Consider the following 21180-nt stretch of genomic DNA (forward strand, 5'->3'; position numbering starts at 1 on the left):
TATATGCTAGGAATTGTGCCAACAACTGGTAGTGTAAACTTGAACATGCAATATAAATCTTACATCTTTAATAAATCTGTAAAAATTAAATAACTAATTTGTAAAAAGATAGGTGCCACCTTGTCGCTCCCCGTCTTCATGGAGGAACGACACAGGACCCTGCGCTGTTCTTTCGTCTGCTCGGCCCTCCCCGGGTTTACTGCTGGTTCTTCCCGGGTTGGCTACCGTCCCTTCCACCTCCGTGGAAGGGCGGTTCCCCCTGCCACATTCCCCACTTCCGCGGGGGAGCGGCACACCGCCGGCCGGCTCTCTTGGGGGCTGCACAGGTGTTCCCTCAGATGTTCCCCTTAGATGTTCCTGGTGCATGTTGTCTCTCTCCTCCTTTATAGTCCTCTTCCACCAATCCCAACTCTGCTACCCACACGCCGAGTACGCTGCTCTCCTCCAATCAGGAGCAGGTCCTACAGTTTATTGGTTGAACTGGAGGCAGCTGAGCAGAAGCTGTTTCTCCCTTCTCAGCGCCATATTGTGGGAGAGCAGATGCATAGAATAAGTCTTAATTCCAGTAACTTAGTCTAGTCCGAGTTGCTCCCCACACCACCTCAAACTCAAAATAAATTGGCTTTGTATGGTACAACCCTATATTGTAGATATTCTGACTCAACAAATCATACTTTTTGTTCTTCTGTATGGCTCTTTATTAACCAAAAGTGTTCACTAAATGATTAGGAATGTATGTATGAATGAATGAGTGCATGGAAGAATCAATAGATTTGAATTGTATAAGCTCATTCTGTTCTATTTCATGATCTGAATTTGTTAGCTAGTCTCAAGCAGACCTTATTCTCTTGTAGTTTATTTCAGCAAGACTATAAAACTTTGTTCTGTAGTTAGATTTTAAAGGAAAATATTATAAAAGGCATAGTTTAAATGCAATTAAATAAAGGTATTTACCATATAAGACAATTGAAATGTGGTTTGCAAAATTCAGATAGTGTTGAGTGATAATAAATGGTAAAGGAAAAAGAATAGTAGTCAACTATTTCTCTCTGTCTTTCCTAAAAATTATGCTCCATCTCATTGCTTTCTCAAAGAACAGAAATATTTCAAAAAGTAAGCAAGCCAACTTTTTTGCAAGACATTTTTAGCTTTGCCTTGCTTCTAACCTTCAGTCATTCTCCTTCTCAGTTAAAGATAATGTCACTTTTTGCTATTTCTCTACCATAAATTTTGAGCCATGGGGTATAATGTGGAAACCAGTTATGAAGTTTCATTGTCACTTCTCAAGATGTGATGAGGCAGATAAATCTTTGAAAGAGTGTGATTTTATCACAATTCTCATCTCCCACATTCAGGAGTTGTACTCCTCAAAAATAATCTATATTTGCTCACTCTTGTTCTGAGATTTAATGAGCTGTTATAAATGAGTGATTGTGCCAAATACACATTGTCACAGATATGCAGTGAACTTAGAGTGCATACCCATCAACAAAAAGAAGCAGTTACTTAAAATGCAATGATCCTAGCAAATTCAAGTGTTATATATAACACTCCTATTTCTAAAGTCAAGATGAATACCTCACTCTTAAGTATATTAATTATATTTCACTATTGTTATTTTATAATGTTATTTTCATACTGTTTTTATGTAGATGCTTAAGGAATATAAACTCTTTTTTTTTTACGATTTTTTTATGCTGATGGCACTTTAAATTAACCTTTGAACTTCTGATAGATGCCTTGAGGGAATAAAATATAGACATAAATTCAGTCATACAGAAATACACAAAATAAAATAATATGTTAATCAAAGCAGTCAACTCCCATATTTATAGATTTTGAGATAATTTGGAAAGATACATACCTCCACTGCTGTAATGGATTAAGAAAATATTGCTCAGTGCCTTATGGATTCGTATAGTAATAATCTATGTGGAAACACACATGTTAGACATTTTATTATTGCACTTACACATTTAACCACTACAGTAAGAATTGTGCTGCATAGATTACACTTAAAAGACCTTTCTCCCTTCTTCACTCTCTGTTTTAATTGTTTGCAAAGTGACCTGATTTTCCTTGTTTCTCTGTTCATTTATATGTGGTAGATGATTCATGATAGTGAGCAGAATTTAGGACATAGATGTTGAGTATCCCCAAGTTTGTGTACTAAGTCCTCCAGGAAATCTGTCTTGGAGAAAAGGGAATCCATAGTGCCAGGCCTGGAGTGTCACTGCCTGTGTTGGAGTTTACCAGTGAAATTTACATCTGTGCCCTAAATTAGCAATGTTAAAAATGAAGCAACGGAATGTTCTGGGTAACTGACTGCTTGGGACTCCTCCTGCACCTTTGATTTTGTGCCTGCAGTTCTGGGGCCATCATGGAAATGAGGCTGATTTGATCAATGAATGCATCTAAATTGTTTCTGGAGAAACAACCAGTATTACTAATAAATAGTCATTTCCATTTATTTACTCCCAAGAGTTAATGAGAAGTAATTTGACAAAATCCCTAATGAAGGTTATGTGAGAATGATAAAGATAAATACCTTATTAGCACATACGCTGTGAAGACAGTAGTTAATCAGCAGACCTTGGAAATTGTGTGGATTTAAATCAGTTGCTAGTGAGAAGAGTGTAGAGAGTCCATTCAGTTAATTTTGTAGCTGCATAGACTGAAATGTTCTAAGTCAAGGGTATAAAAATGCAGGAAAAGATTCAAGAATTTGTATTTCCCTTCTATTCCCAAAAATTTGGTTGTGCATTTTTTGTACAGAGATCAGATGAGTAGTGTTTAAGGTCTTTAAAACATTGAAGAAAATATTCTCATCAGTAAATAAAGAACTTTGTGGATTGATTCCATTTATTAAGAGTGACAGTTATGACCAGATTTGAATTATATAATGTAGATTTTGTTTTTAAATCTCTAGCATTAGTTTTACTCCCTTCTTAGTGACACTTAGTGTGCTACTATAGTGAATAATACAATAACTGTATTTCTGTCTTTTTCCATGTGTGTGTTTCTTCATAATTTTAGTGCTTATTTATCTAAAATCCCATATTCTCCCTTTGCCATGGTTTTACTAATTCCAAATGCATTTTATAATGAATCTTTGCAACCACATCAAATCCTCTAAATAACAAAATGGTTTTGAATGGATGGATGGGTGAATGGATGGATAGATGCATGAATGGATGAGCAGATCAAAGTCATCTGGGATGAGGGATAATCACAGTCCACTGGGGCATGGATAATCACATAGCTTTGCTATTAATTAGCATTATAATTGTGGTCAAACAGAAATATTTAAACATTTCATTTCTAGCTCTAGATTCCTGATATGTAACACGAAGAGCTTGGATTACTGATGTCTAAGGTCTGGTTCAGTTCAGGAAGATAGATGACTCTTGAATAAAACATGCTTTTACATTCTAATATGTGTTACATGCCAACAATGAAAGTTTGGATTTTGGAGTCATGTTGGTTGAAACTATCCATGCTTGGAATTTTACAATCATAAAGTCTCTTTTGGCCCCCATTACCAATAAGGATTTTTCAGTTCAGCCTGTGTGACTAATTAGGCTATTCAGCCACAATAGTTGGATAAGAGATTCATACTGACACAACCAGAAACATATATTTACATTTGTAAACATCTGTCAGTATTTATTAACTTTGAAAATGACTACAATCATTTCAGAAACTGCTTTATCCCAAAACATTACAAGGAAAGGTGAGATACATTTGATCATGCCGCCGTATTCTAGGTTCCCTTTCAATATCTCTACCCTGCTTCTGGCAGTCTTTGGAGGAATTACCTCCCCACATTCTAATTAGTGAGAATCCAGGAAACAGATTACTTGGATGCCTTCCTGAAAGTTTAAGCCTTACTTTAACTTATTTTGGCTGATCCTCCTCCATTGCCTTGATTAAAGTAGAAATGCTATGTGAACATAAAGGTTTTTGATAGTTAAAAGAAGTAATAAAAGAGACACTATAAAAGAGACATAGTGTCTCTTTTATTAAATTTTAATATTAATTGAATTTCTAGTATCCTAGCATTAAGTTTCTCCTTTTAGGTTTAATATTTTGCATAAATTAACTGAAATAATACTCTTTTTTGGCTAGGCAGGGATCCAAATTTATTCTTTACCTATAATTCCCTTAAAGTTAATCTTTCAGTGACATTATTCCATATTTCTATATTTTCCTTTGAGTTTTGCCTATTAGGATAACCAGCATCAAATGTACATAAAAATGAATATTAGATTGAGGAAGATATATGGTCTCTTTACCATGTTGGAATTTTCTACTCAAACCCCATTTAACTGTTCTGAAACTATCGCATACATTTTAAACAGCCAAGAAAATTTTGAAGAAATTGAATGGCTTTCTAGTCTTTTTCACAAGCAGATAGCTGATTTATGTTCACTTTTTATATTAGACTGAGGCATCAGTTGGGAAAGATACTAAAGAAATGTGAGAGCTGGCTGTTTTCAAGGATGTTTAAGCTTTGCTCTAAATATTCATGAATACCAGTGTTCAGACATGTAAATTAGATAAATGAGTGTGTAAATTGATTTTGAGCATACTCTTTGGTATAACACCCAAAATAATAACACCTCTACCTGCATCCTAGATAAAGATGTTGTTGGTAAACATTAAATGATGCAATAAATATGGGAGTGTTGATAACAGTTCAAGAATAATATGCTCTTTGAATTGATTTGATTATTATCTGTGTTAATAAGTTATTTATAGGTAGGAGTCAGAATCTGTGCCTTGATAGTGAGCATATTTTATGCCCACTGGAAAATACACATAAATGAGTTGCTTTATATGTTGTTGAATAGTTGATCCTTACTATCTGTCTTCTTCATATGCTGGAACTAAAATTCATCTTTCATGTATTGGATCTCAATTCATTATTTTTATTTTCATTAAATAGTGAGCCAAAGATCAACATATTTAAATGGCATCTACTCCTCAGAAAGATGATTAAATAGGAACCAAAACTTGATTGAGGCAATGGACAACATGAGACAACCCTAAGATGTTGCAGATCATCTAAATTCCTTTTTCATCTTTAATAGGATGTTGATGAACTAATATTTCTTTATCTGATTTGACTAAACTGATCACTCTGGCATTACATGTATGTATCATAATTGAATTATTTGTAATTTTTCCTCTTACTGGTAGTTAATGACTTCTGTCACATCATAGAAACTCCTTGCTCCATTGGTGTCAGTACAATGGTTTGGACCTTGCTCATGAAATTTGTGACACTACCTGAATCCCGTCAGGTTTCATTTCAAGGAACTTCACCTACTGTTAGATATTCTCTGATTCAATCGAGGAAAGCCAGACACGGAGGTTTTCTTTCTTCCAGAAAAGCTTCACATATAGAAAACTATCAATAAGAACAATATCTAATCAATTAACCAAATTTAGCACATTTTAGCTGACACTATACTCAGCCCATCAGTCTAAATTTGAGTTGTAACCATGAACAGCTATACTAAATAATTTTATGTGAGTACCATTGCTTGAACCAATTTCTTTTTATCTGGATATTTGGGAGTTAGAGTGACAAGTAGAGACATACAGACACAGCTCCCATCTGTTGATTCAGACACAGGCAGTGGGTGCAGAAGGCGGGAGCTAGAAACTCAATCTAGGTCTCCTAAATTGGTGACAGAAAACCATCTTCTGGGGCCATTACCTCTACTCTAAGGAGCACATTAGCTAGTAGCTGAATCAGGATCCAAAGCTGGAATGAAATCCAGGCCCTCTGATATTGGGTATGAGCATCTTAATTACGAGGTTAAATGCCCACTCCCAACTTTTTTTTTTTTGTTACCTTGTGTTTGGATGTATAGAAGGATAAGCTATTGCTACTAGAAATACAGTTTCAATTAAAATTTTAGAATGAATAATTGCTGTCTTGGTGGTCATCATATTCATGGTGGACATTGCAGTGCATACACAGGTGAGATTGGCTCATTTCACAAAATAGGTTTTTCTTTTTTTTTTTAACTTTTATTTAATGAATATAAATTTCCAAAGTACAGAATATTGATTACAATGGCTTCCCCCCCATAACGTCCCTCCAACCCGCAACCCTCCCCTTATCCACTCCCTCTCCCCTTCCATTCATATCAAGATTCATTTTCGATTCTCTTTATATACAGAAGATCAGTTTAGCATACATTAAGTAAAGATTTCAACGGTTTGCTCCCACACAGAAACATAAAGTGAAAAAATACTGTTTGAGTACTAGTTATAGCATTAAATCTCAATGTACAGCACACTAAGGACAAAGATCCTACATGAGGAGTAAGTGCACAGTGACTCCTGTTGTTGACTTCACAAATTGACACTCTTGTTGATGGCTTCAGTAATCACCCTAGGCTCTTGTCATGAGCTGCCAAGGCTGTGGAAGCCCCCTGAGTTCACTGACTCTGATCATTTTTAGACAAGGCCATGGTCAAAGTGGAAGTTCTCTCCTCCCTTCAGAGAAAGGTACCTCCTTCTTTGATGACCCATTCTTTCCACTGGGATCTCACTCGTGGAGATCTTTCATTTAGTTTTTTTTTTTTCCCCCAGAGTGTCTTGGCTTTCCATGCCTGAAATACTCTCATGGGCATTTCAGCCGGATCCGCATGCCTTAAGGGCTGATTATGAGGCCAGAGTGCTGTTAGGACATTTGCCATTCTATGGGTCTGCTGTGTATCTCACTTCCCATGTTGGATCGTTCTCTCCCTTTTTGATTCTATCAGCTAGTATTTGCAGACACTATTCTTGTTTATGTGATCCCTTTGGTCTTGTAGATATCTTTATTGGAATACCTCACTCTTCAGAAAAACTTATTGTGAGGAATAATGTCCAGCAACACTATTCTTAGCATATAATATTGCATTTGATATTTGTCCACCTTCTCATTATATAATTTTTACCACATAAGGATGTGCAGTCAGGCTACAGTTTTTAAAATGATATCAAGTGCATATATAGCAAATTACATTATTAATGATAATGGGGAAAAAAGCACCTTGTGAAAAAAAAATTAACAAAAACATAACATACAACATCTGGGTTTTTCTAGTTTTTAAATCACCAAATAGTCATTATTTAATATTCCAAAATGGGAAATAAATTAGTATATCTTTCCTCTTTCATACTGATTACATTTTCTCCATACACTACATGTTGATGTTCATAGGCAGAATATGATGAATTTGCTTCAGTGCCTTTATTTCTTTATTCTTTCCAAGTCATTTTCTTCCCTAAAGGTATGGAGACTTAAATTATAGTGGACAGCTTAAACAAGAACAGATGCTTGCCATGTGCACACACAGACCACTCTGAGTTAGGCAAGATCAGCATGACACTTTGACCTACGAGTGGTTAAATGCACAATTAGACACACTTATCTAAATGGACTGTTATGTAAAGCTAATGCTTTAGCTTGATCACTGTTCTGTCTGTTCCAGCAGGTTGCCTCTTCTCTGAAAAGGGTTGTAAACATCAGGGAAAAGTATACTAAAGAATAGAATTGATTAGTGTGACATATTTGAGTTTCTTTCTACCACTTTCTCAACAGCAAGTCATGGGGAGGCAGCTCCAAACACAGGGAATTAAATTTAAATTGCACAGCTTTGGCTAGAAAATTGTTCAGTTAATTCAGCCTCCAAAATGAAATTTGATTTTTTTTTCTTTACACTTGAGCCACTTCCTGATTTTTCATACTGTGATGATTTCTGCCAAGGCACCTATTGATTTGAGATCTTTTATTCACAAGCTTATTGCTAGTTTTTAATTTCTAAAAGAAAAATATACAAAACTCATGTCTGTTTATTACATCAGGAAAAATATGTTAAAACTAAAATATAGTTTTATAAAAGAACCATATTTATGTAGTAATTTTTTTCCTACTGCAAGAGGACTATAGAGGTACTATTGAATGATTTCTTTTGTTATTTTGTGTATTGTGGTTTGTAAAAGTTAATACTGAGAATATTCTAAGATTTTCTGTTTTCTGTGGAATTGCTCTAAGAGAAAACAGCTTTTAAAACAAAATTGGACTTGTATTTCCTAAATAGTTTAGTCTTCATGAAACATCATATAAGAGTCACATATTTTTAGGCTGGGACATTATTTTAATGAGCAGCCATCTTGATTTGTATGTAATGTTTGCTTTTTGTCGTGTTTTGAACCTAGATAGTTAAAGGTGGGAGCTTTATTCAAGAGTGTCTAATATAGCTACTGTGTTTTGATATAAATACTAACATGGGTGCCCATGTTGAAAGTAATTTGCAGGTACAATCTTCAATTTCTTTAATATGATTGAATTACCTATAAATATGCTTCATTGTAGATTAAGTTAAATTGGTACTACATTCATGACATATTAGACAATATTTAGAATATTTAAATTGTTAAAAATTACAATCTAGTCCTATTCAAGTATTTCTCATGTCCTTAAGTTAATCCTCACATCAAAAAGTACTATGGGGTTCTCTGCTTTATCAAATGAGGAAAATAAGGCATGGAACAGCTTTTATATTTTCCAAGCAAGAACTTTCAACAGCAGCACCATGGCCATTTTAGGCCAGATAATTTCTTGCTGTGTAGAGTTGTCATGAGCACTTCAGAATATTTACAGCTTTCTGATCTCTGCCTGCTAGGTGCTGGTAGTAACAGATTCTGCACTTTTATCAACTAAAGTATCCTAGACATTGCCAAGTGCCCTCCCCTCCCCCCAATTCCAGTGGAGGAGGGAGAAAGGCTATATCACTGGCTTCAAATTTTGATTTTATTCATATACTCCTCCCCCTTTCAAGAGCAAAGTGACAGCAGCACTAACACTATAACTGTTCTATCCATGGCTTTGACATTCTTCAGGGGAAATGAGAAATTCTCTTGTAACGTTGGAATTAATTTGAGAGTCCACTACAGTAGAAAATAAAAGCAGCTGTCCACTAGGTGTTGGCCCTTGAATAAAGCTGATCATCCCCACTGGGTTGAATTAGAGCAACTGACCTGTAAAACCACATAATCCAATAATTTGTCCTTTTGAAGTCCCTTTGGATGTTTTTTATGAAAGATATGTGCATGGCTATCACCCCAATTGCTGGTAGTGTTCACTGGTACTAGCAGTTATTCTTTGGAAAGCAGAATTTTAAACTTCCCCTTTGAAAATTAGCAATGAAAGAAATGGAATCCAGAAACTCTCCCAACACTCTCAGAAGAATTAGAATATATTAACATGAAATTATCTCAAAACACTATATTGTGTTTATATATTTATTTAAAGTTATATTGTAAAGCATATGCATTCAAACACATCCTATATTGTTTTTAAAATTTTATTTATTCATTTTATTTAAGAGATATAGAGCTCTCATCTGTTGGTTCATTCCCTAGATGCTCACAGCAGCCAACATTGGTCCAGGCTGAAGCCAGAACTGGGTTACCATGAGGATGGCAGTGACCCAAGTACTTGGGCCTTCACCTTCCTATTAGCAGGAAGCTAGAATGAAAGCAGTGTCAGGCTTGAGGCATGCTGATATAGGATGTAGGTATCCTAAGTGCCCCCTTAGCCACTGTGACAAATGCCTGTCTCCAAATCCTATGTATTTAATTATAGACATTGCACTTGCAATACTTTTAAGCCTAGTATTTTAAACATAATTCTGTGTACTTAATTATAGACATGCACTTGTACTATTCTTAAACCATCCCTTGTCTCTATTTTTCAAAATGCTACAACATTTTTAAAATTAATTTCTACTCTAATCTGTTACAGTGTTAGGTGCTCCTTTAATAAAAGTCATATTGAATGTCTGCTTTTTCTTCAAAGTAGGATTTAAATTTTCATTCTCTTTTTACATGAGAACTGTATGAATGTTGCAGTTGTGAGTGTGGTCTAGCCAATTCTAATCTCCATAGCCCTTAGCAAATTTAATAAGCTATTCTTTCTTCTTGCACTGCAAATTATTTCTGTTTTACCTGAGCATTAGCCAAATCCGACATAAACCCTCACAGATCCCTTGCACGCCGTATACCAAGTTTACTGCTTCTTGTAATTGGCAGTAAAGAACAACCTTTGGTGCTTGTGAATGTCTCGATTATGTGACTAACAGCTATAATTTACACACTCTGCTTTTTCATTACAGTGATGGTTATCACTATAATAGTTTTTTTTGTTTTTTTTTTTTGTTGTTTTTTTTTTTTTTTTTTTTTGCTATCAGTGCAGTGAAGCAACTATAATGTCACAGAGAATACTTCACCTTTCCACAACCCGACTCCAAATACACTTTTCATTTCTTGTGGAAAACTTTAATGATGAAAAGGACAATGGAGAGATAATACCTTCTATGTGAACATTAAAAAAAGGAGTTTTGTGTGTGAAAGCTTCTTACATGAACTAAATTTGCTTCCCCTTGGTCATCACTGAATGATTCAACTAATTCTCTACTTAACCTATGTCTCCTAAAAATGACAACTATATCTCAAAGATTCATCAGACTCTACCTGGTCGTGAATATAAAAGATTATGGCTGTTCTGCTTTTAGGAACCCAAGTACAAGAACTACATAAAGCCCACTGATGCATACATTGTAGCACTCTGGGGCTGTAATAAATTTCAAATCATCCGTTTCTGCCAGGTTGTTTCAAACATGTGTATGCTACTGGATGCAGCTTCTCTGCAATTGAATGGATGAGTATCTGCAAGTTTACTGTCACCATTACTCTATCCTCATGTAAAATTGATAAGTGTAATTGAGGTTTACAAATATGCACATGCTTCCATGGGGGTTGTAATATAAGTTCATACACTGAAGCTCTGCATCTTTGGTATAGGAAATATTGAGTTTGTTTTCTCAGCTTTGTGAGGTCAATATGAACTGTATTTCATAGATGAGGGGCTGTGTTGGACCTTTGAATTAATCCACTAAATGTGCTTCTTCCACAGACCACAGATGACATTCTTGTGGCCTCGGCAGAGTGTCCCAGCGATGACGAGGATATTGACCCCTGTGAGCCGAGCTCAGGTGGGTTAGGTTAGTCGACTTTTTTTCTTACTTCCTTGGCTTTATTGTAAATTTTGTTGCATGCTATTTTCCTTGAGAGAGTCTTCCATGATAGGTATAAGGCTCATCTATCCTACAATGGTTCATTGTGTGACAAGGATATTTTACATTTTACATAGACAACGATATCTCACATTTATGGGGAAAAAATTAAAAACAAAGGGCAACAAGAATATGTATTTTGGAAAAAGTGATTGGGAACAATATCCAGGCCTGCTACCTTACTGTTCACTTTCCCTTAGCTCACAACATAATTTTTGTGTATAACAGTTTAATGGGCTTTCCCTTGGGTCACTTAGAGCAAAATTGTAAGGCTAAAAAATTGCATCGCATTGTGGAAAATTATTTGACCTTTCAGCTGACAAAAAGTCCCCACTACTCACTCTGCTAGCAAATTATCTTAAGTGATATATTTCTGAATTTCGGAAGTGAGAGTATTATGGCCGTAGTAAAACAAACAGCAGGTAGAGTCCTTGATACATTTAATAGCTAAGTATTTGAGTAGTACCAGGTTTCCCTAAAATGAAAGCTGATGCATTTTACTTCTAGATGATGCATAATTTTTCCTCCTTCTTTATAATATGTTTACATCTCATCTGATATGACTAACATATAAATATTGTTTCTATACAGCCCTTATACCATTAGGTTGTGGCTGTGACCACTGCAAATGAATGGCTCATGTCCTGGAGTGATTCCAAATATTTGTAAGACCAAGTATCAGGAGCATTTCCATTAGTTTTCTTTATACAATGATATTTCTTAAAATTCAGTAATTTTCTTGTTTATGTTAGCAAAACTAGTGAAGTAGATGCAGACTAACACTGTCGACTAGTCCACAGACTCTCACAGTGTCACCATGAACCCCAGGAGAACTCCGAGTCACAATAACTAATTTTCATTCTTGTGAAGAATAGCACTTTGAAGTAAACCTTGTCATTCTGTTATCTGGGTATGGAACACTGCAGGATGGGTACCCTGCCTCTTTTCTTGAACATCACTTCTCTGACTGATGGGGGCTCCTACCTCTCAGCACTGATAGGGCAGCTGCCAGAGAGGAGCAGAGACTTCAGTTATCTCAGCAGAACAGAGTTTTGGGAATCAAGGCTGTTCATGCTCCCATCCTCTCTCCCGGGTCTCCATGGCACCATTCAAGGCTCCCAGCCCCCAGAATCATCTGCCATACACAATGCCTAGGTGTCTGCTGATCACCAGGCCGATTCCCCTAGCTCATTGATTGCTATAGCTATTCTCTACTGGATGTCTAGACATGTATGGTCACTTTATGACACCAGCCTGGGCCTTTGGCCAAGATCCTGCCTTTGTTTCATTGACATTCTCACTTTGTGTTTCTTTGTGTTTCTTTGTGTTTTCAAAAAAAAGTAACTGCATTTTTGTCATTATAGTATGTCACTCCCATCTCACTGCATTCCTCCACCCTCATTCCTCCACCTTTTTGCATTTCATTTATGCTCACACATCCAGCTTTTGTTGTGTTAATTTCTCACACCAAGATACCAAGATGTTCTGTTTTATCTCATCTTTTATATCTTCCTGCAAGTACTGGTGCATGTAGGGGATAGGCAAAGGGAGGTTTGTAGTTGATTTTGTTTTTCCAATTAGTGGTGATTTTTTTTGTTTGTTTGTTTGTTTTAGTGGTAGAGTTACAGACAGTGAGAAGGAGAGACAGAAAGGTCTTCCATCCGCTGGTTCACTCCCCAAATAGCCGCAATAGCCAGACCGGCGCCATTCCCAAAGCCAGGAACCAGGAACTAGGAGCTTCTTTCAGGTCTCCCATGTGGGTACAGGAGCCCAAGGACTTGGGTCATCTTCCACTGCTTTTCCAGGCCATAGCAGAGAGCTGGATAGGAAGTGGAGCAGCTGGGACTAGAACCGGCGCCCATATGGGACACGAGCACTGCAGGCAGAGGATTAACCTACTGCACCACAGCACCGGCCCCCCAGTTAGTATTTTCTTGAGGGTAATTGATTTTGGCAGTATTTTTAAAAAACATTTATTTATTTATTTATTTATTTTGAAAGTCATGGTTACAGAGAGAGATTAGGAGACAGAGAAAAAGAGAGATCTTCCATACTGGTTTACTCCTCAGAAGGCTGCAATGGCAGTGCTGGGCCACCCCAAAACCAGGAGCCAGGAGCTTCTTACTGGTCTCCCAACTGGATGCCAGGTGCCCACGTCCTCAGGCCATCATCCACTGCTTTCTAAGGCCATTAACAGGGAGCTGGATCAGAAATGGAGATGACAGAACACCAACTGGCACACATATGGGATACCAGCATCCAGGTGACAGCTTTACTCTCTACGCCACAGTGCTGGCCCTTTTCAGCAATTTTTTTTTTTAGATTTATTTTATTTATTTGAAAGTCAGAGTTACAGAGAGAGAGGTAGAGACAGAAAGAAAGACCTTCCATCAGCTGATTCATTTCCCAGTTGGCCACAATGACCAGAGCTGGGCCAGATGAAAGCCAGGAGCCTGGAGCTTCTTCTGGGTCACCCACATAGGTGCAGGGGCCCAAGGACTTGGGCCATCTTTCACTGATTTTCTAGGTGCATTAGAAGGGGCCTGGATTAGAAGTGGAGCACCAAGGACTTGAACTGGCCCCTCTGTGGGATGCTAGTGCCACAGGCGGCGGCTTTACCTACTACAACTCAGGGCTGCCCCCTCTGTTTTCTTTACTACCCTTATATCTGAAAGAATTGTGTTTCTTATCATTTATGAGTTCATTAATGCAGAGCCTGTGTTCCCCGTGGAAGGTAACTCCATGAAGCAGGAATCCTGTTTGTCTTGCTCCTTGGGTGGAAGTGCCCTATAAAAGTTTACTTCTGTTCTCTGCACCAATCTCTTGCCCAAAGTACAAGTACAGCAACTACTGAATCTCTTCTTACAAACCCTTTAGCAGTCTTCTACTGAGCCTGGTGTAATTTCTTATCCTCCTCTTCAATGTTTCCTTCCTCTCTCAATTTTCAATTCATGATTCCCATTAAGACATGTACTTCAAATTCTGTTGCATACATGTGGTCTTTTGCTATAAGCTTGTTTTGTGAGCTTGCCTCTCCTGGTCATAACTGGTTTATGTCATGAATGGTTTCCTTTTTTACATTGCATTATACTACATTTTCTAAGTCAAATCTCTTTATGTAGTGTTATTTTCTATCTAACTCCGTGTGGTTCCTTTGTCTATGCACTTCCTTAAAGCTTCATGTGGAACTGCCCTTTTTGGTGGGCTTGCTTCTTTGTGTGACAGCTTCCAAAAAAAATGTTAGTTCATAAGATATTTTTGGTCTGTTTTTCGACTTTTTTTAAGGACTAGAGATTTAGTTTTCATCCTGTTTACATCTTAATACTGTTTTCATGATAGGTTTTTCCGTGCAGATCTTCGTTCCTTTAATGTATTGGTTTGCTTAAACCTCTTTTTTTCCACTTGCTATTCATTTTGAATACAAATATAAAGTAATATGGAGAATAATTATTTTTCCTGATATCATTAGACATGAAACACAATTATACTTGATTCCCACCACTCTGTGCTATGCACATAGCATTGGATTCTAACTTCACATGGATATAAATTAGTTTTTTTAGAATATAAAAGGGTATACATGCAATTGTAGAAGGCTAATTGAGTCCTGACTCTTAGCCAATAGGTAAAGATCTGAAGCAACCATTGTTAACTAGGTCACAGACCACTCTTGTCCTAAATGATTGATTTAAACTACCTAGACACATAACATGATATTGTTAGATTGTTATAAAATTCATTCTGAATATCATTTATTCTTATTTGGGGAAACTGACTTTATAGAAAAGTAACATTGAGGTGAATGCAGAAATGGATATATCTGCTGTGTGTACTTGCTACGCCTTAACCAAGTGAACGGAAATCTTTGCAAAGAGATGCATGAGTATTTTTATAGGTGAGTTGCCCAAATCTTCCTGATACTTCACCCTTCCTGCATATTTACATATAAGTTTTCTTATCACTCTGACCTTGCCCCACCTTAAAAATGGCTCTTTCTTTGGAAATCAGCATGCTCATGATTTAGAAGTCATCTTAAGGTTGTTAATGGGAAACAAAAGGGAACTTTAGCTTCTTTTTAAGGACCAGTAAGTATACTTTTTAATCAGCTGTTTGATAAATTTGAATTAATGTGTGGCTTCATTCAAAACTCCTAACGAAGAGGAAAGTTGTACCTCTGCGGTGTTGCCAGTTTCACCACTGACCAGGTTTTATTGAATTTTACTCCACATCCACTGCTGTGCTAAGTTGTAAGAGGAAAAATGGAAAGCTTATACTTTTTATTTAAATTCTGACAGATATCCTTCATTCTGTCCCATATGCTGTCGATCTTAGTTTCTTTTTCTGATGATCAGGTTATTTACCTTTCACACTAAAATATCAGCTATTTGTAAGAGTTGTTGCAATAATTAAAAAGCATGTACTTAAGACACTTATTTTGCAATGTCCTTCTAAATGTAGAATACAAATGGGAGCTTTGCTTTTTCTCAGTTTAGTTATATAAAAAATATTCAAGCTATTTTTTCCCTGTTTACATAATTCTGTTACTTTTCCTGGCTGGAAATTGGTGGACAACTGATGATACCACTCAGGCCTCCTGATGAGAACTGTACATGTTGAGACTGGATCAGGGACAGGCCCCTGGGTGCGAACACATGGAACACAATTATACTTGATTCCCACCACTCTGTGCTATGCAAATAGCATTGGATTCTAACTTCACATGGATATAAATTAGTTTTTTTAGAATATAAAAGGGTGTACATGCAATTGTGGAAGGCTAATTGAGCCCTGACTCTTAGCCAATAGGTAAAGATCTGAAGCAACCATTGTTAACTAGGTCACAGACCACCCTTGTCCTAAATGATTGATTTAAACTACCTAGACACATGACAGATGGATGACCTTTCCATCACAGTTTCTCAAATAATATTTGTACCTTCTGTGCTTTTCCATCAGCCAAAAGATATGGTTGTTGGAATAAATGAGTTAACATATAAAGCATTTAATAGAATAATACTTTGCTTATACTAAGTTTTATATGAGTGTTTAATGCTCCAATTCTTTGTATCATAAAAATTTACATAAAAATTTCCGAAGCTTACTTTATTCACATGAACACAACTTTTGGTAAAAAATATTTTTTTGGTAATCTTACATTTAAGGTTCACTTTGTAAATTGAAAAAATAGCAACACTGAAAAAACCATATAAATTCCAACATGGCCTTTAATTATCTCAGGACATCCTAGTTTGGGAGCTGTCTTCTAAATAGAACTCTTTGAAAAAACTCTTGAAGGAGTTTTAAACAGATAATTTTTATGTTGATATCTGCAATCATAAATGAAGATTATCGCCCTCTTTGATGTAGGAGCTTCCTAATGAATAATTCCAATTTGTCATTTGTTATTAAGAGAACAGACACAGTTTCCTATTTCCTAAGCCCTATTTAGGAAGAGCTAGCGATACTATGTAAATTACAATACTATGAATAATATGTCAGTGCTCTGTGAGTGTGTGTGCATGCATGTTGGAGGTGGGTTGGGTAGCTATTAGAATATTGAGCCACTGCCAAATCCCTGAAACTCTTGTCTAGGGAAATAAAAGGCCCATTGAATAGTAAATTATCTGTTTAGTCACAGGAGAAGAAAAGGATCAGTAGAAACAAGGGCTGTAATCAATCATCAAACCTCAAAATGTCAATTTTGCTCATATAAATTACATTTTTCTTGTACTCCGTTAGTTACCACAGATCAGGAAAACATAATATTTGTCTTTTGGGGACTGGCTTATTTTGCCAAGTATAATGGTTTCCATTTTGTTGAGAAAGACAGGATTTCATTCTCTTTTATGGCTGAGTAGTATTCCATAGTGTATATATACAACATTTTCTGTATCCAGTCATTGGTTGATGGACATCTGGGTTGATTCCATAACTTAGTTATTGTGAATTGAGCTGTAGTAAACATGGGGGTACAAATAATTCTTTCATATGCGGATTTTATTTCATTTGGATTAATTCCAGGAGTAGGATGGCTGGGTAATAAGGTAGTTCTAATGGCTGTGCTAGTTTACTTTCCTACCAACAGTGGATTAGGAACCTTTTCCCCTACATCTTTGCCAGTACTTAGCGTTTGTTGATTTTTCTATGAGACTTTCTACATGGAGAGACGTTAAACTTCATTGAGGTTTTGAGTTGCATTTCCATGATGGCTAGTGATTCTGAGCATTTTTTCAGGTATCTGTTGGTGTTTTGAATTTCCTCTCATGACAAAATGTCTGTTCAAGTCATTTGCCCATTTCTTAACTTGATTGTTTTATTAAGTTTCTTGAGCTCTTTATAGATTTTGGATATTATTCCTTTATCAGTTGCATAGTTAACAGATATTTTCTCCCATTCTGTCAGTTGCCTATTCACTTTATTGAGTATTTGCTTTATAATATAGAAGCTTCTTAGCTTGATGTGCTCTCATTTGACTATTTTAGCTTTGATTGCCTGTGCTTCTGAGGACTTTTCCAAGAAATCATTGCCTATGTCAACATCTTGCAGACTTTCCCCAATTTATCATCTACTACTTTGATGGTATCAGGTCATGGATTGAGATCCTTGATCCATTTTGAGTTGATTTTTATATAAGGTGTAAAGTAGGGGTCTTGTTTGATACTTCTGCACATGGAGATCCAATTTTCCCAGAACTTTTTGTTAAAAAAGAGACTTGTCCTTTCTCCAGCAATTGATTTTAGCTAATTTGCCAAAGATTAGTTAGCTAAAGATATATGGATTGATTTCCAGAATTTCTATTCTGTTCCATTGGTCTACATGTCTGTTTTTGTGCAAGTACCAGGCTGTTTTGATTATAACTGCCCTGTAGAATATCTTGAAATTTGATATTGTGATGCCTCCAGCTTTTTGTGTGTGTGTAAGATTACTTTAGCCATTCAGGATCTCTTGTGTTTCTCTGTGAACTTTGGTATTTTTTTCTAGATCTGAGAAGCATATCATTGGTATTTTGATTGGGATTGCATTGAATCAGTAAATTGCATTTGGTAGTATGGACATTTGATGTTATTAAGTCTTCCAATCCATGAATATTGAAGATTTTTGCATTGTTGTGTGTCTGTTTCTACTTCTTTCTTTAATGTTTTATAATGTTCATCATATTTTCACCACCTTGGTTAAATGTATTCAAAGGTATTTAGATTTGTATAGCTATTGTGAATGGGATTAATCTTCCAAGTTCTTTCTCTGTATATATCTGACTATGTCTATATATACAAAGGCTGTTGATTTTTGTGTGTCAATTTTATATCCTGCAAATTTATCAAACTCTTTTATGAGTTCAAATTGTCTCTTGGTGGAGCCTTTTGATTTTCTTATATATAGAATCATGTAATCTGTGATCAGGGCTAGTTTAACTTCTTCCTTTACAATTTATATCCCTTTGATTTCTTTTTCTTGCCTAATGGCCCTGGCTAAAATTTCCAGGACTATATTGAATAGCAATGGTGAAAGTGGGATTCCTTATCGTTTTCTGGATCTCAGTGGGAATGCTTCCAACTTTTCCTCATTCAATGTGATGCTGGTTGTAAGTTTGTCTTATTTTGCCTTGATTGTGTTGAGTAGTGTTTCCTCTATTCCCAATTTGCTTACATTTTTTATCATGAAAAATGTTGTATTTTATCAAATGCTTTCTCCTTCTCTATTGAGGAAATCATATATTTTTTTTCTTCAGTTTCTTAATGTGAGGTATCAAATTTATTGATTTTCGTACATTGAGCCATCCCTGCACACCAACCATTTTCTCTTTTTTTCTCTTTTTCCTCCTCCTCCTCCTCCTCATGCACCTCTTCCTCCTTCTTTCTCTCCTTAGTATTTGTTGAATTCTTGACTTAGTGTAGGGTGAATCTTATATGTATAAAATAAACAGAAAGTATATCATTGTAAAAATTAAAAGGAAGAATGAGAAAGTAAGGAAATGGGTAGAGTGGGAAATATCATTCTGCTCCTAAATTTGTTATTATGAAATGCATTAAATTTGTTCACCTTAAAAAATACATAAATAAAAGAAAAAATAGAAAAAAGGATCACCCGCTTTTTATGACATCTCTTAAACACTGCTAGAACCAATGGAAATGAGGTGATCTTTACAGCAACTCAAAGGTCGGCTCTTGATTCCCAATCAGTTGAATCATATTGGTCAGGGTTCAGATTACATGAACATTGATAGATAACAATAATAATTAGTATTTAGTGAAGATTTATCCTGTGCTCATCATTATTCTTAGTCCTTTACAAACATCCTATTTCATAGTTTTACGACACTATGGAATATTTTCAGAAATAATGAGGTTCAAAAGATTAATTTCCTTAGTGAAATACGAGGTAGTTAGTGAGCTCTCTAGTAAACATGGGTCTTTAGCGTCCAGGAATGTAGAAAGTCGTTCCTCTAAAATTTGGGCACCTCATAACTATAGGATTCATTTTTAAGATGTTCATTTAAATAATCCTTAGGCAGAAATTTAGATTTGATGGCAAAAGGTCCTTTACATGAATTACTATTCATTAGGGTAAATTTGTTACAATTACCATGCAATTTTGAGTGTTTTTTTCCTGTGTGCTGTTTGAGAAAATACCAAAGGATTTCTATTAAATTGATCGCATTAACCATATTAGGAATAAAGATATGTATATTGAACAAGCTGCACCTTTTCATTAAATAAGTACTCACAATCATTTCAAAGAATATATAACTTATTTGATCATATTTTAGAGACTGTTTAGATGATAATTTATTCTACTTTTAACTTTGGGCTATTTATTATGTCATTATTCAAAAGTGAGTTTAATTAGCCCCTAATAGCCAACACATTGCTGTTAAAATGGAGGATTTTAAGCTGCAGCCAGAAAAACAGCTGTAATGAGTGTCCCACTTAGGGGAAAGTCTAGAGCATCTCCTAAGTACCAGGTGGGAAGAGTCAGGCCGAGGGCCCCTCTAATCAGTAGGGTGCAGCATCAGGCAGCTGGAGTCTGGCCACTAATGCACAAGTTGGCTTTCAGGGTGCAACATGTTGGCACAGGAGTTTCTTTCATCTGTAACAATTTAATCTTCTAGAATGTTGGGATAAAAATAAATATTATAATAGTATGGTTCAAACAGAAGACAAACATCAGATATCCTTCTTAGTTTTCCCCTGCTTTTCCAAGGACAATGATGTCAATAAAAATTACATGAAATAAAGTTAAACAGTCTAGGAAGATTTTTTTGATATTACTGTAATAGGAAAAGGAGATCAGAATTCATCCTTGGTTTTGCTAACTGGCTGTTGAACAAAATTTGCTGGTGAATTGTTAAGGACTGGGATGGAATTATTTGTGGGCAGTTGTGTTGCAAATTAGATTCCTGAAAAGGAAAAATGTTCTCTTTTGATAATCTCCTTGCCTCATGACCTTAGGTACTTCTGTGACTTGAAGCAGAAGCCCACCAACGTTAGACTCCTTCCCTTCCCGCTCAAAGTGGGAGACAGTGGCTCTATTCCTTGAAAGTCGTGTTACAGTTTATAGGCCTTTGATCAAAACAGTGCTGAATTATAAAACTAGCAAGAGATTTTTAAAATCTTTACATTTCCAAGGGACAGGAAAAGAATTGGAATTACATTATTCCAAAGCAGTTCAGAGCACAGGCTTTAGGGGAAGGGACTAAGATATCTGTAGTTTGGTCATCTGAGGTCAACTTTCCCAGCAACCAGTTTTCATGCACTAAAATTGATTCATAGCAAGAGATGAGCAATAAACAAATTAGTAAACAAGAGGTGCTTTTGTTTTGTTCAGAGTACAATAGATTTTAATTAACCTGAACTATTTTGACCCTTCTGTGACCTTTGGGTTCACAATATAATGAGATGGATCCTTGCCATATTTTAGGAAACTTCTACAACATTTTGTAAGAATTTTGATATGCAAAAGGAAGTGAATAGTAGTGATGGCCAGGACTTTGGAATAAGATACAACCATTTCAAGATGCAGCCCATTGCTGGTATTGAGA

General features: G+C 36.0%; 1 protein-coding gene across 31 annotated transcripts in view; it reads left to right on the forward strand.

The window, feature by feature from the left end:
• Nucleotides 1–21180, forward strand: part of NRXN1 (neurexin 1) — a 1235416-nt gene that overhangs the window by 1193811 nt on the left and 20425 nt on the right. For 18 of the 31 annotated variants that reach the window (XM_089327671.1, XM_089327664.1, XM_089327669.1 and 15 more), the window contains one exon: nucleotides 10982–11069. In XM_089327671.1, the coding sequence (XP_089183797.1) occupies nucleotides 10982–11069 (88 nt within the window). The remainder of the gene's footprint in view (nucleotides 1–10981; nucleotides 11070–21180) is intronic. The other 13 variants (XM_051842899.3, XM_089327670.1, XM_089327672.1 and 10 more) reach the window with 1 other exon arrangement.

This window comes from Oryctolagus cuniculus, chromosome 2 (assembly GCF_051225735.1).
Source record: "Oryctolagus cuniculus isolate XC-2025 breed Fujian yellow rabbit chromosome 2, ASM5122573v1, whole genome shotgun sequence".
Lineage (NCBI taxonomy): Eukaryota > Metazoa > Chordata > Mammalia > Lagomorpha > Leporidae > Oryctolagus > Oryctolagus cuniculus.